Genomic DNA, 16540 nt, shown 5'->3' on the forward strand with positions numbered 1-16540 from the left:
CTCTTCTTATCCTCATTAGTCACACAATTTGGTTTTACCTTAACTTCCTTTTTAGATGACCTATTCCGAAGACAAGGAAGACCATAATGCCTACAACAATGGCATTGGTCCTTATATCCCGATATACTCCTACCAACACCTCCATGAGTTCTCACATTTTTCCAAGCTTCTACTACTTGTCTCCTCACTGGTCCTGAGATGCACTACTGAGAGTTCCCATTCTGAGTCATTCCTTCCACTACTTGCTTTTGCATGGCTAGAAGCTTCTCCTTGTCGAATGCTTTTACGAGTGGCGTCTCTGAGTCCTTTTGTTCATTCATGCCAAAGGTCTCCTCATTATGAGCCATCTAAATAGACAAGGAGGTTGGATTCAAAATAGAGATAAAGTTTTATAATAGAATAGGGTAGAGGTAAGCATAATTTTTAGCAATTATCAAGGTTAAGGTGAAAGCAAGAAGTAAGCAGAGATAGAAGCATTCTAGAATGTCCGGTTCTAACTAGGCTTGCGTCCTACAGTCAGCATTGCTTTGATACCACTTTGTAAGACCCGATTTTAAGGACAAAACCAGATATGCACCATATGTGAGTTTTAGAAGACAAACCTCACATATAGCTACAAATAAGGGGTAATATCAAAGGACAACACATAAATTATATAGCGTACATAATAAATCAGAAACAACCTTAGGCAGCAAACCACGAAAGATAACTCCAAACTTCGGGTGTTAACTTCACTCTACAGGATCCAACTCACTGGTTGATCACAAGCCCAATACTTCTCCTGAGGTGTGGGGGAGATAGCAAGAGTGAGTCCAAGACGAACTCTGCAAGTATAGCAACTAGATTGTATAGATCCCACGCTCTCATGATCAATGTGACATAAATAATATAGAGCATTAAACAATAAACAATGAGTATCTTAACACAACAAAATTCATCACCCTTAATGTAAGAATCCCCAAGGCCGCTCGTGACCGTGAGCACGGCTAGTATACCAGTTTTTAACACTCTGCAGAGGTTGTACATCTTTACCCATGAGTCATGATTACCCTTTCACCCGAGGTGATCAGCCTCCTAACCCTCTACCAAGGAAGGTCGACAGGGATCACTATGAAGTCTTTCAAAGGTTCGTCTAACAAGTCAGGGCCGCTTGGTTTCGGTAGTCAGTCCGTGTGATTCTACCACACGCAGGGAATCCACGGTCTGCTATCCCCCATTTGCGCCACGCGGGTAACCTCTAACCAGCTAGAAAAGTTACTCATACTTGACTAAAGCCAGAGCCATCATAGCCCTCATGGTTGCATTTCATCTCGGTTATCAATTACGAATAAATCCTCAAGTTGCTAAAAAGTCATTATTATCATTTGTTGCTTTATATTAATCTAGTCACAAGATCATGGTCATAGAATTAAAACCCAAATGCTATACTTGCCTTGATCCAATTGCTCCTGCTCTTCCAAGGCTCTGATCTTGATCACCGAAGTAATGTCCACTGTCTAATCTCGATCATCGATCATCAACACACAAACAATCGGAGACAGACATACACGAAGCAAACAAGATTACAAATAGAACAGTACACCAGCAGTAAATAAATGTAAATAAAAGATTTTCCAAAATCATCTACACGCTGCTACGTTCACGTCAACGGGAAATTCACGGAAAATGGAGTTACGACGCGAAAGTTACGCTTTTAACGGGATTTCAACAACAGTTTACGGAGTTGTAATTATCTAGGAAACCTAACAGTGGTGAACCTAGACAACAAAGGTACCAATGCGAAGCTTATGAAATTATGAAACTAACGCAACTTGAACGGATCGAATCGGAGCTAAAACGGAGAAGATATGAATTTTCTAAGATTTTATATAGAAAAGTAATTAATTAAATAGGGTCACAAAATTAAAATGTTTCAAACTGCAGTAGTAGTGGATCTAACACGTAGAGAATTTAAATACGAATCTAACGCAATTTGAACAGGTCAAATCGGAGCTAAAACGAATATTTTATGGCCAAAACAAAATCACTGGCAAACTTGTAATTATTGAAAACGTATTTTGAACCAACCTGAGGTGGATTACGCTTTCAAAGTCAGATTGCGTATTTTATAAAAGACGTTATGGAGCGCGGGTTCTAATACAGAAAAAGGCAGGGTCTCTTTAGAAAAATTTACCCCGAAGGGGTATCTTCTAATATGGACCCTTGATCTTGATGTGGACGGCTCAGGTTAGATCAGGGCTTGGGGAAAGAGGGTGCCGGCGGTTACTGTAGCCTAACAGCGGCGCCATCGCTGGAGGCTCACCGGAGTTCGTCAAATCGGCGATTTAGGGCACCAAACTTGGAGCTGAGAGCATGGAGAGCAAGCGGAGACCATCGCGAACTCACCTAGGGTACAGAACGAAGGCGAGAGGGTCTCAGGGATGGAGCGCGGCACGAGATGGCAGCGGTGCTTCCCTGCATGAGTTCGACGGCGTTTAGAGCAAGCCAAAGATCGGGGAAAAGAGGGAAAGGAATACCTGCGGCTTCGCGATCAAGTTGCGATGCTCGACACGAGTTCTATTTCATCAGAGCGGCGGCAATCGCGAGTTTCACTACGGCGGCGATCTTGGCGGCGCGCGGAGCTTCCCAAGCGAGACAGAGAAGGGGGAGGTGGAATGGGCGTGGAGAGCGGCTCGGGTGCGGCACGGTTCCAATGCCGAGGCGCGGGGGAGGAAGAGAGGGGGTTGGGGAACGTGGGAGCGGTGGGAGGCTTGCGGTTGTGCAGCAGAGAAAGGGAAGAGGGAGGAGGCGATTTGGAGGGGATGAAACTGACCAGCGGGTCCCACTTGTCAGCGGAAGAGGGAGGGGGAGAGAGGGGAGTTGGCCGGGTGGGCTGGCTTGGGCCAAGCAGGCCGAAAGCGAGTGGGGGGATAGGGGGAGAAAGGTTTTATTTTTTCCTTTTTCAAACCAATTTTCAAATACATTTTCAAATTGAGATTTTTAACAAATTTGACATTTTGTTTTTAAAACAATCATCTCAATAAAAATGCACCAATATGTATGCAACAAAAAATGTTATTCTAAACTTATATTAAATTTTAGTTACCCAAATTTATTTATTTATTTATTTTTATTTTTTTCCTATATTTTGATGCTCACAAAAATTAATCAATTTAAATCCATTTCATCTATTTTAAAGAAATAAAAATTTTGGGTGTTACAAGTTCCTACCGAATTGGTCAAATTGCAAGAAGTTGATTTTGACAATAATATGAGCTACAAGTAATATCCTATGGCTATTTTGGACTTTTCGAAGAGAAGGACTAGAATTAAAATCATTGAAACGGTGAAAGTGCAATGGAGCCGCCATTTAGTGGAAGAGGCTACTTGGGAAGTAGAAGATGTAATAAGAAAGCAATATCCACACTTATTTGGCCAAAGGTACCCTAATTGGCCATTTTTAGTTTTGGGTTGGATTTGAGCCCATAGAGCTGTTTAGAAGGGAATAAAAACCTATTTTCCTATTATTTTTTGATTCTAAATGCATAAGAACTATTTTGAACAATCTCGGGTTGTGATTCTTCCAAGGTTTGTCATGACCCGATCATGACTTGTTTAAAATTATCATCATCATGAGCATCATTGCATTTGAAATCCAAATTTGGAAAACTGAGTTGTGAAGAAATAGAATAATTCTGGGCACCACATGTCCTAGCAGATCATCCACCGCAACAACAGGATGTTCCTCTAGAGCATTTACACAAACTTATAGTTGTCAAACCCTTTCATGCTCTGACAGATCATCTGATGTACATGTGGATCATATGCCAAAACATAACATGCACATATCTTAGTTGTCAATTGTGGAGATCTTTTGGGCCCATAAGTCAGGCTAAATGTCTCTAATTCATAAAGGGCCAAGTTGTTCACCGCACACACCCTCCCACTCACTCTCACACTCCCACTCTCTCACTATAGTTCATCTCCCTCACTCTATACACTCTCACACACCTAGAGCTAGGCAAGGGAGGAGGATGGAGCAGGGATTGGAGGCCCCCATCAGCTGCTAGATGACATGGAACTGACCTAGAAGCTGTTGTCCATCAACCGCTCTCTCCCTAACTATTTGGAGCTAGGAGGAGGAGAATCTTTCTAGAAAAAGGAGCTCGCGGGGCTAAAGGTTGGATCTAGCTTCTCCACCACTTTGAGGATCTCAACAACAACCTCTGGCAAGTTGAAAGTTGATGAGCCATATCTTTAGGTCAATTTAGTCATGGTACTTCTCGACATTTGGGGAGTGAAACTTTAGGGGTGTTGGTGTCACCTGAATCCTATCCCTAAACAAAATTCCGTCAACCAATCTATGAAATAGTCCTCTGTTGGAGGCGATAGGTCATGGATGTTCCTTGGGTTTCTTATGTCTAGCAATCGGTCTCGCCTGCTTCCCTAGTGGGGACATGCCCATTGGCACCACCACGCCCATTGTTGCCATTCACCTTATCATGAATGGAGTTCCAATGAGATTTTGGTGGTTGGTTGTAACATATTAGGGCTGATCTCGTCCCTTGAGGGGTTGGAAAGTGGACTACACAAGGCTGAGGCATGGCTTGCCTAAGGGATCTGATCTGCTACAGCTGTCACCAGCTCTCAAATTCCTAGGAACACTTGATGCCCCTACTCAGTCGATTACTGTGGCATATGCATTGGCTCCCGTAAGGCCTTGGCCAAGTTCTAGTGGAGTTGCACGTAGGATGTCGTTGTAGGCCTAGCGTCCTTGTGCTCTGTTTTGCTCCTAGAGTTGCTGACAAAGTTGCCTATTTTCCTCCACCAGCGCATATTGTTGCCGAGCAATCAATCTTGAGCCTCATGGCTAGTTTCATAGAGAACCTGATAGGCAATGTTGATGTTGCCACAAGGAGATTGATCTTGGCTACACCTCTTATTTTCCACTTGATGGGTGTTTGTGATTGGGAGTGTTCATGTAGAATTCGTGTAGATGCGAGAGGCCACCATCATCGTCCTTCTCCTCCTCTGACTTGGTATGCTCAAGGAGTTGGTCGTAGTTGTTAAGGAACCAAAAGAACTCGGCAGGGTTGATGAGGTCGGATGGATCGATCCTGAGATTGTAGCATCGATATCAGCATCGTCTGACCCTTCCTACTCAGTGCCTCTCTCACTGAGTTTGTAGATAACCACCTTGATGCATCGAGGTTCAACATCATCGTCACTGCATGACTAGTCAGGTTGATATGAATCATGATCTTCAGACTCCTTGGTTCGAAGTTTGGTGGGTACCAACATGGCTAGTCGAAGCCAACTCGAATGTATCACTAACACATTCCTTAGCCTGGTAGGAAAACCATGAAGGACACGTTCCTTAGCAGTGATGGATCTGCCTCAGGGCCAAGTCTAGATCCTTCTGGACCTAGAAAGTCATGTCGAGCTCGTGCTCTTGACTAGCTTCAGTGAAGATGTCGTGGACGTAGTAGCTTAGGTGGCTGGCGAGAGCAAGTGGCCCTTCGTCCATAGCTTCCTCCAGTCCATCGACAAATTCACGGACCAGGAGTGGCTACTCCTCTACGAGCGATTCTAGTTCCTTGAGGCACAGGTTCTCGAGTTGATCGGCAATGAAGTCCTGGCTATCGAAGGTGATTTTCCCACCCGACTACATCTTCTCCGTGTCATCGCCAATCTTGAATATGAGGCCCATCTGAAACACAATGAATCTATACATAAAAGGCCACTACCTGGCGCGCCAACTATTGGAAGAATTAGCTCCAGCAATACATAGCAGCATATTCAATTCACATATAGAGAATCAAATGAGTACCACACAAGACATAGAGATTATATTTGTTTAGGCACGTGGTGCCCTACGTCTAATTTTAAGTATCTTCTCTCTGTATTCGTTAGTTACAGGAGTTGTTGCGTGTTGCTATACGCTAGAATGTAGAAGATGAAATCCGATTGGGATCCCCATACCCCTCCTAATACAATCCGGAGTAGGGTTACCATAGATCCGATCGGTTAGTAGAAATGTTTTCTAGTTTGTTACACGAAAAGCGCAACAGAATAATTATATTCTAACGTTTAGATATGATGGTGTCGATATCCTTAGAATATCTTGATCTCCAGGCCCGTGGATTCTCGTGGACTATGTGGGCCTTATTTCTCGTTGTCTTCGACCTAGTAGAAAGACATGGATCGGGTAAACGGACGGTGAAACTATCTTGAACCCATATATGTGACATAGTTATATCTAATAAATCAAAATATCATATAATTTAGAACGAAGAGAGTACATACTTAGTCAATACTGCAGCACTTGTCCGATCAACCAGTAAGTTCAAACACTGAAATTTGAAACCTGCTGGTAATAACTAAACCGGCATGTTTTTCCCTGACAAAACCCACTATGCAACGAACGATGTACAGAGAAAAGGATTTAGACTGAGGGACAATCTGCAGGATGCATAGTAATTGCAAGAACGATGTTCTTCAATGACTTGCTGGTTATTTACTAGGCACAAATCTAATGGGAACGACAACAAAAGAAAAAAAGAACAGTTTCAGAAAGAAGAGGGCGAAACATGAACAGTGCTTCACCACCTAAAATCCTCACGCCCGCATCTTCAGCCACAACCCACAAGCGCGCGATATCCACCCATCTACCCACCACCTTTTCCCGCTCAAAGAAACCATGTCAATGGCGGCCGCCGCCGCCGCCGCGGCATCATCCACGCTGCTGCGGGCAAGCAACATCTCTGTCGCGCGCCCCGTCCCAGTCGCCGCCGGTCAGCAGCTGGTCCCAAGCGGCGTTGCCTGCTGCATCCGCACCGTGAGTGGGCGCAGAGCTGCGGCCGTGCGCGCGGCAGCGGCAGGCGATGGGACCGCCCCGGCCGGTGCCCTTCCGGCGGCGCTGTTGTTCGATTGCGACGGTGTGCTGGTGGACACCGAGAAGGACGGCCACCGCATCTCCTTCAACGAAACCTTCGCCGAGGTCCGGTTCCTTCCATCGATACTCTCGTTAATTTATCTCCATTTTCCTGATGCGGCTGCACCTCCGACGTTGATCTTTTCTGTGGTTTCTATGCTCCTAGTTATTTAAACAGATGGCTCACGGACCATTCTTTGTTTTCTTCTGACAAATTTGTCCTGCAGCGCAGTTGACCACTAATGACTGATTGAGACCATGCCTTTGGAATAATATGCATTTCATGAAATTTTGAAATAATGGTATATTTATATTCGTATAATATATGGGACTTGGGTCCATCTTGTTTCAACAATGCAGGGTTCAGGTTAATTAGTCTTACCTGGTTCAGGTTAATTAGTCTTACCTGCTACGGTTGGAAGCTGACAATAGCATTAATGCTGTGAAGCTAATTTTGTTTAACTAAAAAAGCAGGAGGTTTTTAACGCAAAAAAGGTTTTTTTTCCCCTTAATAAAAAAACAGGGGTTTCCCCTTACCGGCTAGAATTATATATAATGAAAAAGAGAGGTTTATTACAGACATAAGCAGAGAAAAACCAGAAAAAGATTAACAAAACCCCTATAGCCGGTGTTCAGTTAAAGGGAAGTATTCTTTCAGTTTTGCCACTGGGCACTTGCAGCGAACCACAAAATTAAGCCTATATGTGGGTTCACGGGCTACCTCGCTTGCATCCCTCATGGAAGACAGGCTTGGCTTATCGAGGACATTTTATAGTAAATTGCCCTTAGCCTAAGCAATCTGTGCATTTAAGAAATGCATTACGTGGAGGAACCCCTTGCCTTTATGTATTTTCTTCACGCACTTGCCTCGGGCCATGTTAGATAATGTATAGTTGGATTCTTTAGTTAAAAAAACATCATTTTGCACAAGTCATTGAGACAATACATAATTAAAATGGTGAATGGCATAAATAAGTGGCAATTGTTTGCACTTTGATCGGCCTGCTTGGATTGATGTATCCTGCATCAAAACTTAAACATGGATATGATCAAAAAGCTTTATATTGATTGATGATGTGGTTTAGTGAGAAGGCTTAGTCTGTAACTCTGTACTCGATATTAAAGGGTAAAAGGATTAATGGACGTTCTTGTGGATAATTGATTAAATCTAAGAGATGCCTACAGGAAACAGGAATTAAATCTAAGAGATGCTATTAAAAGAAGAACTAAATTTACTGATTCTTGTTCTTTCAATGTGTGTGTGATCAACTATGTTGATATTTACAGAAGGAATTAGGTGTGAGCTGGGATGTTGAACTGTATGGAGAATTGCTCAAGATAGGCGGTGGAAAGGAAAGGTTAGTCTTTTATTTACTCTTCTCATATTTTTCTCATTTAGCTTTTCAAATTATCTTAGTGTCCACGGAAGCATTTACATTAAATGTCAGACTAAGAAATTACGGAGATAGCACTTTACTTTGGTTTTTAACATTTCTTCGCATCTTATTTATCACCTATAAGAAGCATGATCTAGTAAGAAGAAAGAACTCTAACTACTTCTAAATTTGAATGGAAAAATCATAAACATAAACTCTCTGCATGAGACACATATCCAATTGAAAATAATTATTATATATTAATCATTGATCTTTTATTCAATTATAAGTATTTGTTTTCAGGATGACAGCTTACTTCAACCAGACAGGATGGCCAGCTAAAGCACCAAAGACTGATGAGCAAAGAAAGGAGTTCATTGCTTCTCTTCACAAGAGGAAAACAGAACTATTCATGGCCCTAATTGAGAAAAAGTTGCTTCCTCTGCGTCCAGGTGTTCAAAGGTCAATATTTCCAACAATTTGTTGGCCTTACAATTTAACTATAGTTTAAATGAACCTATAAGTTGTGACATTCATAAATATTTCTTGCTGCTTGAACACAAGTGATTTGAAATGCTGTCATACAACATAGTGGGGGAATTAAAATATTTGTCACTCGTAACAACAAAATGATAGTCTTTATGTCAAATACTTTTTAAATTTCGTGTAGTAACATGCAGCACTATGCCAAGAGATACTTATTGAAATTTCTTTTTTTCTTCTAACACTAGAAATCATGTTCCTCTACCACCTTATAAAATTCAAACTTAAAACTCAAAGTGTACAGTAAAACTAGTCTTACTAGGGGATAGATTGAACAAACTGAAATACTTTGGAGTAAATGGAACTGAAATGTTTTTGGGATCAAGCACACAAAGTGGACTTTCGGTTATTTTTTTTTTATCTTACTTTGTTTTCAACTATGAGTGATCGTGACCAAAAGAATATGAAAGTTAAAACTCTATGGTATGGTCAAGGCATTCATACTTTGGGAAACTTTATTTCTCCCTTCAATGATTTACAACCTAATTACACTTTCAATCTATAAGGGCAAAAGTATAAGAAATGAGGTGAAACACAGTGAAATTGCGAACTTAAAAACTTCATGTCTTTTGCTGAAGCTCATGGTACATGCACTAGAAAAACACGCAATGGAATCCAAATCTGAACCAGCTAGCTTCATGAGAACAAAAGCTAAAACTATTAAGCTAGTCAAATAGCTGCTAGATTAATTTTTAACTTTACAGGTTAATTGATGAGGCTTTAGGAAAGGCAGTTAAAGTTGCAGTGTGCAGTACATCAAATGAGAAAGCTGTAAGTAATTATGCATTTTCCACCTGCAAGTGCTTTTACTAGCTATATGCAGTTAGAGTTCCTATAGCTATTTCCACATCTGGAACAACAGTTTCTGTCAACTTTTGTCATGCAGAAAACTATTGGTTGGTGAAATGTTTGAAGTTATGACAAATTAATTTGATCAGTTAGCAGGACACCTAACTGAAATAACAAAATTCAAACAATGAAAGGGGAAGTGTTGAAACTTAGCTGATGTTTTCAACCCAGTACTTCTCATTCTAGATCCTTACCTTTCCTTGGCATTAGATCTGTAAATTTCCATATATCATCCCTAGTTAGCAAAAGCCTTTTGCCAATTTCACGGTTCAAATGAAATATTTTCTCTAATAATATTCATTTTTCCCTGCGATATATAAAAATAAGTTGCTTTTTCTAACTTGAATGTTAAAAGGTTAAGAAAATAAATAAGCTGTCTAGTATAAATTTAGCCGCATTATAAGATGTCATTATCATTTGTACCATCCAAGATTTACTATTTGTCAGTTATTTTAGGTCACCAGACCAAGATTTACATTCTCTTAACATCCAATCACCGATGATTAAGAAACATATTTTATGCAATTAAAGCAGGGAAAATTATAGCTATTCTTTTCCTGATTACAGGTTTCAGCAATAGTGTCATACTTATTGGGGCCTGATAGAGCTGAAAGGATTACCATATTTGCTGGAGATGTGGTTCCTCGCAAAAAACCTGACCCAGTAAGTTGATTTCACAGTTTAATGAACTCTAAGCATTAGTCCATATTTCCCTGTTGAGTTATTTTCTTGAAATAATATTTTGCAAAATGTAAATAAACTATGATAATTTCTTGTGACTTAGGCTTGGTGCCACCAAAGGGTCCTTGATATGGTACCACATTACACTATTCCTGTGGCAGCCCAAGATTAGTTATATTTGTTTATGACAAAAATATAACCTTTTCTCATGTAGCTATTTACCTAACATAAAATTTGTGTATTACACTTGGGTAAAATCCTTTATCTATGTGTGTTTTTTTATGGTTCTTTTCAGGCAATCTACATATTAGCAGCAACTACACTTGGAGTTGATCCACAAAGGTACTGAATAATACGTTTGGAACATTTTTTGTACAAATTATATCTATTACTTTCACAAATATCATTGCAAGGAATAATGTGGTTAACTTTTTAGCGTTGCTAGCTTTGCTATTTTTAAGCAGCTTATAATTAACTTGGTTTAGTTAGGATACTAGCGCAAACTGCATTATTCTTTGTCAACATACTTCTACACTTTTAAATTTACTCGATCTATCATTGCACTCAACATGAAAGTAGATGTTAGGATGTTTCCATAACCCTTGATATCTTTTTTTTCCTAATCATGCTTCTTTTATGTCCAGCTGTGTTGTTGTTGAAGACAGTACTATAGGGCTTGCAGCGGCAAAAGCTGCCGGCATGAAGTGTATCGTAACAAAAAGCGGGTACAAATTTTCTTCTTCGAAACACTTTCAATAAGCATAGTTTATAACTTGACAACAATTGGTAGACCTTTCTAATAAAGGTGTTAATCTGACTAGTATATGAGATGAAATGCCAAATTCGCGTAGCCTTTGTGTAGTATACACAATATGCTATACTAGAGTTGTAATCAACATAATTTCGTGCACGCAATGTGTTGCACATTAGATATCTAACCTGATGGATGTGTAGTGTTTTTTGCTCGATATTTGAATCAATATTATCCACATGTCAGTTTATTTATCAAATCTTAAATTCTTAAATTTTTCTGTTTCAGAAAAAAAGTCTTATATTTATCTAAATTATAATTTTATTTTACTTCTGTGTTACGATAATTTTAGGACACATGTTGTTGATTGTTCAGGTTACAGTTTTGATGCTCATTTTGTAATCAGATGTACCATAAATATGTTTTTCAGCTACACTGCAGAAGAGGACTTTGAGACAGCGGACGCTGTGTTCGATTGCATTGGTGATCCACCAGAAGTGCGCTTCGATTTGGATTTCTGTGCCAACTTGCTCCAGAAACAATATGTAAGCTGAAAGAGAGCAAATGAAGTGATGTAAAGGAATTCAAATGTAAAAAGTAAGAAAATAAGTCCTACAAGTAATTGTTCAGTGATGAGCCGACCGGACTTAGTTTTTGTTCATTCCAAAAGTTGCCCCTGCTGTGCATAGTGAATCCACTCCTTGCTGCTCTTGTTTGGATAAATGGACAGGCAACTAAACATGTTTGTTGATTGGCTTTGCCTGCCGTTGTCGATGGGCGCCTCGGCGCTCGTTATCGATGAGCATAGCACGGACTAGTTGCGCTTGTGGAATTATTGCCATAACCCATAATGCTCTTTTTTAATTAATGTGTAGTAGTTATTATGATTTGATTGTGACAAGAGAATTTTCATTTCTGTAATAGCTCAATAGTATGACTGTAGTGTATCTGGTTTCGGAATTGCGCTTTTTGTTAGCGGTAGGTTCCTGATGTTGGGGAACCTGTGCTTCTTTCTGTTGCTGTAAAATCATCATTCCTGGCAGATCGCCTGCATGCCAGATCGCTACACTATTACTACTACTACTGGGACATCACGAGGAAGCAGGCCAGTGAAGACACGAGCAAAATCTGCACCCAAACACGGTGAAGTGGAACCCCGCGTGACGCAACGCCTCTGGACGACGGCGGCCCTTCTAGGCGGATGTAGTCATACATGACTCCGGCGACCATGGCCGGACCTTCCGGTCCTTGCTGGTGGCTGATGAGTTTTAGGCCAATGGTGTTGCCGCCTCGCCGCAGCAGGTGGCCCCCGACCGCGAACTCGAGGCTCCGCTGCATGCCGTGTATCCCGTGGCGCGTGATGGCGTTGTCGTCCCCCATGGCCATGTCGCCGGCCGCCGTAAACACCCCGCCTCTCCTCGCATCATCCCCATCGTCATTCACTTGCACCTGCAACCTGCACCTTTCAGAAGCTGCAATGGCGATCCGCAGCGTGTAGTCGCCGTCAGCCTCGACGCTGTCCAGACTGAACCGTATCTGCCATGTCGTTGGCACGGCAACCTGGCCAACCTTTCTGCAGATCAACATATACAGTTACCAAAAAAAAGTTGGTTTGTGTTTTACATTTCAGATACAAGTAATATAAGGCGGCATCATTTACCTTGTGACGTGTGCAAAGAACCAGTCCTTGGATTCGTTGCTTTCACCGACGGTGAAGACGAGATCCTTGTCCGGGTACAACTCGGCGTACCTCTCCCAGAGACCGTACTGCCGGTACCTGTCTCGGTCGCCGACGAAGACCCTGTTGACGTACCTGGGGTCCGGGTCCGGGACGTAGAACTCCGCCGCCGTACGGTCGGGGACGCCAATCTCCCACACCGTCGGGCCGGACCTCGGGGGCTCGAAGACAAGGTCACCGACGGCGACGGCACGGCCAGGCGCTACGGTCAGCGGCGACGACGGCGAGCCGCGGTCGTAGTAGTCTCCAAGAACCCCCGGAACGAAGGCGTACAGGTCGTACACGCCTTCCCTGACGTTGGCGATGGTGAAGGTGCCGTCGGACGCGGCCCTCGTCCAGAACTGGTACCCCTTGCTCTCCGTCGCCCAGGAGCCCGGCTGCCCCGGCGAGGCCAGGCCGACGTAGGCCGCCGCCCCGGCGGGCATGTCGTGCTTCTTGTTCAGGTGCCTGTCGCTGACCAACAGCCTCCCGGTGACGGACCCTCTCTCGGCTGACTTGGGGAAGTCCGGTGACGCCAGGAAGCCGTAGGGCCAGCTCCTCGCCTCGGCCTCCGCCTGCGCCTTGGCGTCCTCCCACAGGTCGCCTGTCTTGGGACCTGAGTTGAGGTAGATGAACACGGGGCCGAGGACCTTCTTCCACTCCTCGCCGTCGTCGATGTCGGCCACCATGTACTTGCCGACATAATGCGTCCCCATAAACATCTGACGCATGGAAAGAAACCATAGTAAGATCATACGAACTTTTCAGTCTACTGATGCTGATGGACACTCCTTTGATTTGGATGGGGCTTACGGTGAGAGATGTGGGGCCGACATGGGAGGTGAGCTCCCGTTTGAGAGGGCCACCGCTCTTGAACTCGTTGCTGGGAGTGATGACCCAGAAACCAATTGGGTTTGGATCGCTGCCGCTGATCCATCCGTGAACAACGTTGTCCTTGTTATCCAGAGAGTACTGGTACTTGTCATCTACCTGCATATGAATGTTCATGCTAGTCACATTCACATCACACTTCCCCCGAAATTTGGAGGTAATTTTGGTTTTTAGTATGTTATCATTATCTAAGTTACTACTAATTTAGAGGCTGGAACTTTGTTCCATTATTATCTAAAAACAGCTAAAGTACTACTGTATATACGTACCTCTCCTCTGAATTGGGGTTCCTTGGGGTCAACCAGCAGAACAGCCTCCTTGTAAGCCAGTGGGACAGCACGAGGTTCTTCTCTGTCCACCGCGCTGGGCATGTACCTCTGTATGTCGTCTGTAATAGCCATGTAATTGAACCTAGTAGCACAGATTTGATGTAGGCAACAGCTCGATCAGTTTTCAGTGGACAATGCAAAGCAGCAGAGAGATGATGATCGATTGTGTTCAGAAACTTAAAAGAGAGATGATACTCACTTTGCCGGGTTAAGCTTGAAGACAAGCCGAGCTTCGGTGATGTTGAGAGCAGGGTAGGCCCTGTCATGCTCAAAGATGGCATAGCAGTAGAACCCAGAGCTACCTCTCAGCATCACAAGCCTGCACCAGCTGTGGTCTTAGCAAACTCCGGAATGAGATAGTTTGGTACCATTTCAGAGATGAGGAAAACAGTATCTAAAACAAGCAGTTCCACAAATCGGAATAGCGTGAAGAATTTGGCACCTCTTGTCGATGTTTAGCCGAATGCTATTTTGATGTGATGGGTTATACGTACTCCTGAAAGAAAGCTCCACTTGGTCTTCACTTGAGGACACTACGTTGAACTCTGTACTATCCAACCTGTATGAGTGTAACCAGTAAATCCTATTTTGTTGCTGCAAATCACAGGATACATGTGGAGTGGACGAGTGGCTTGTTCACTCAAAGCAGAGCTGACAGCCTGACACTTAGTACTCTAAGCTCTGTCATTTGCCTTAGTTCTCCTATAGTCACCTTTGACTCTCAACATTATCATTAAAAAAGATTGAATTGTTAATTCATGAGCATTTCAACATTTCTTTCACAAATACCATTCCATTTCAAATGATCCAGATTGTTGGCCTAACTTCTAGTTCCAAGGTTATAAGGGCAGCTCCAGTGTGAGCAGCGAACCGAACATGCAAATTCTGCAATACGTCAGACGGTTCGAGACCTGTAGTGTGAGCATCGATTGCTAGGACCCACCACTCACCTCTTAAATAAATAAAATAATGTATCTCTGCTACTCTGGACTTCTTCCGGCTACGGACTTCTTCGGACCATGTGCTGCCAATGTTATTTTAATTGGCTCGGTTCGGTTTGTCTGCAATGTTCGCTTTTAGTTCTGACATGTATGGTTCGGAAGCTCCAGTGGGCACGGTTAGACTTGGACGTCCCATGGTTCGCTTTCAACCCAACACTGGAGGTGCTCTAAGGGTGTAGCGTACAATGCATGCACACCCTCGGTTCTGCAAGTTACATCTTTTTCTTAAAAAAAAATTATCTCTATTACTGATCAATACAAGTGCAGCTTCCTATTTGATGACAAATTCTATTCATTTGAGGATCAAGTTGTGTGTAATGCTTATGATGAGGTCGGCACGAATACAGAATCTAGTAATCACTCACGTATCGTAGAGTTGTCGGAGATCAGAGCCGGGATAGTTCCATACCGAATCCCAGTACCTGCAAGGGAAGGGGCAAATTTCTGAATGGCAGAGAGGAGAACGCAGGCAGATAAAAGAAGAGCCAGAACACAACTGTAATAAGGTGCATGCACTCGTTAGTTACGTACCCTCCGTAGTCTCCCTCGCCGGCGCCGGCGTCGTACTCCAGCAGGTTGGGCTCGCCGCTGTAGCTGACGCCGGTGATCCGGCCGTCCGGCGCCGACAGCGCCACCTGCACCGCGCCATTGTCCACGACCACCTGCGAACGAGACAACCAATCATCAATGGACAACCAAACCGATCGATCATGACGCCAGAAGTAATCTCGAACGGCTGCTACTGCTTGCTCGTACCTGGCGCGGGCCGACGCGTAGCGTAACACCACGGCCGGCAGCTGCTGCTTCCGTGGAGACCCCGGCGAGCCATGGCAATAGCGACGCCGTGGCGACGAGCACGACGAGCAGGAAGCGCCCTGCTTGAGCAGGGGCGGCCGCCATGCGCGACTGCGATGCAGCGTATCGGCCGTATCCACGCGGCGTGCGGCGGCCGGAGCAGAACGACGATGAGCCTCAACCTCGTCGTCCATGTGAGCATCGATCACAGGATCGCTGCTGAGAGTTAAATACGTAACAGGTAGTAGTAGGAGTGAGTGAGAGTTACTCTTGTTGCCGTTCGGCGACGACAAGGAAGCAGAGGAGCAGGAGCAGGGTTGCGGTGCTCTGCTGCCAAGGAATCTCTCCTGCGGGAAGCCGAGGAAACGCATCGAGCGTAAATTTTAGTTATATATTATACTCATTGGAAAGTCACCTCACCTCGCGTAAATTTTGTTTGATACCAGTTTGTAACAAAGAAGGCAACGTTTGTACAAATTTCCATGCCCTCCTTGTACAACAGGAGGTACCTACCGCGTGTTTTGATTTCGGTGCCACCTCACAAGGACCTAAAGAAACAAGGAAAATTTGTAGCGAACAAGCCGAAAGTTGCAAACCTGGAAACATTGAGCAAAATGAGAAAAAAAAATCTGAGGTATGATGGGTGAAAATGGTGCCTTCAATTGGCTGCTCAGCCATTAGTAGTTGTCAGTGT

At 43.5% G+C, this 16540-nt stretch overlaps 2 protein-coding genes across 2 annotated transcripts; one reads left to right on the plus strand and one right to left on the minus strand.

Moving 5' to 3' along the window:
- LOC8055015 (CBBY-like protein) lies at positions 6569-11774 on the plus strand. Its single transcript, XM_002449491.2, has 8 exons — positions 6569-6979; positions 8201-8271; positions 8593-8751; positions 9537-9603; positions 10249-10344; positions 10658-10704; positions 11007-11087; positions 11544-11774. The coding sequence occupies exons 1-8, from the start codon at positions 6680-6682 to the stop codon at positions 11665-11667; spliced, it is 945 nt and encodes a 314-aa protein (XP_002449536.1). The 5' UTR covers positions 6569-6679; the 3' UTR covers positions 11668-11774.
- On the minus strand, positions 11985-14471 carry LOC8083106 (probable rhamnogalacturonate lyase B). Its single transcript, XM_021460858.1, has 5 exons — positions 14250-14471; positions 13991-14132; positions 13644-13820; positions 12774-13552; positions 11985-12686 (listed from the first exon to the last, which is right to left on the minus strand). The coding sequence occupies exons 1-5, from the start codon at positions 14360-14362 to the stop codon at positions 12194-12196; spliced, it is 1704 nt and encodes a 567-aa protein (XP_021316533.1). The 5' UTR covers positions 14363-14471; the 3' UTR covers positions 11985-12193.

The sequence above is a fragment of the Sorghum bicolor genome, chromosome 5, assembly GCF_000003195.3.
Source record: "Sorghum bicolor cultivar BTx623 chromosome 5, Sorghum_bicolor_NCBIv3, whole genome shotgun sequence".
In the NCBI taxonomy this organism is placed as follows: Eukaryota; Viridiplantae; Streptophyta; class Magnoliopsida; order Poales; family Poaceae; genus Sorghum; species Sorghum bicolor.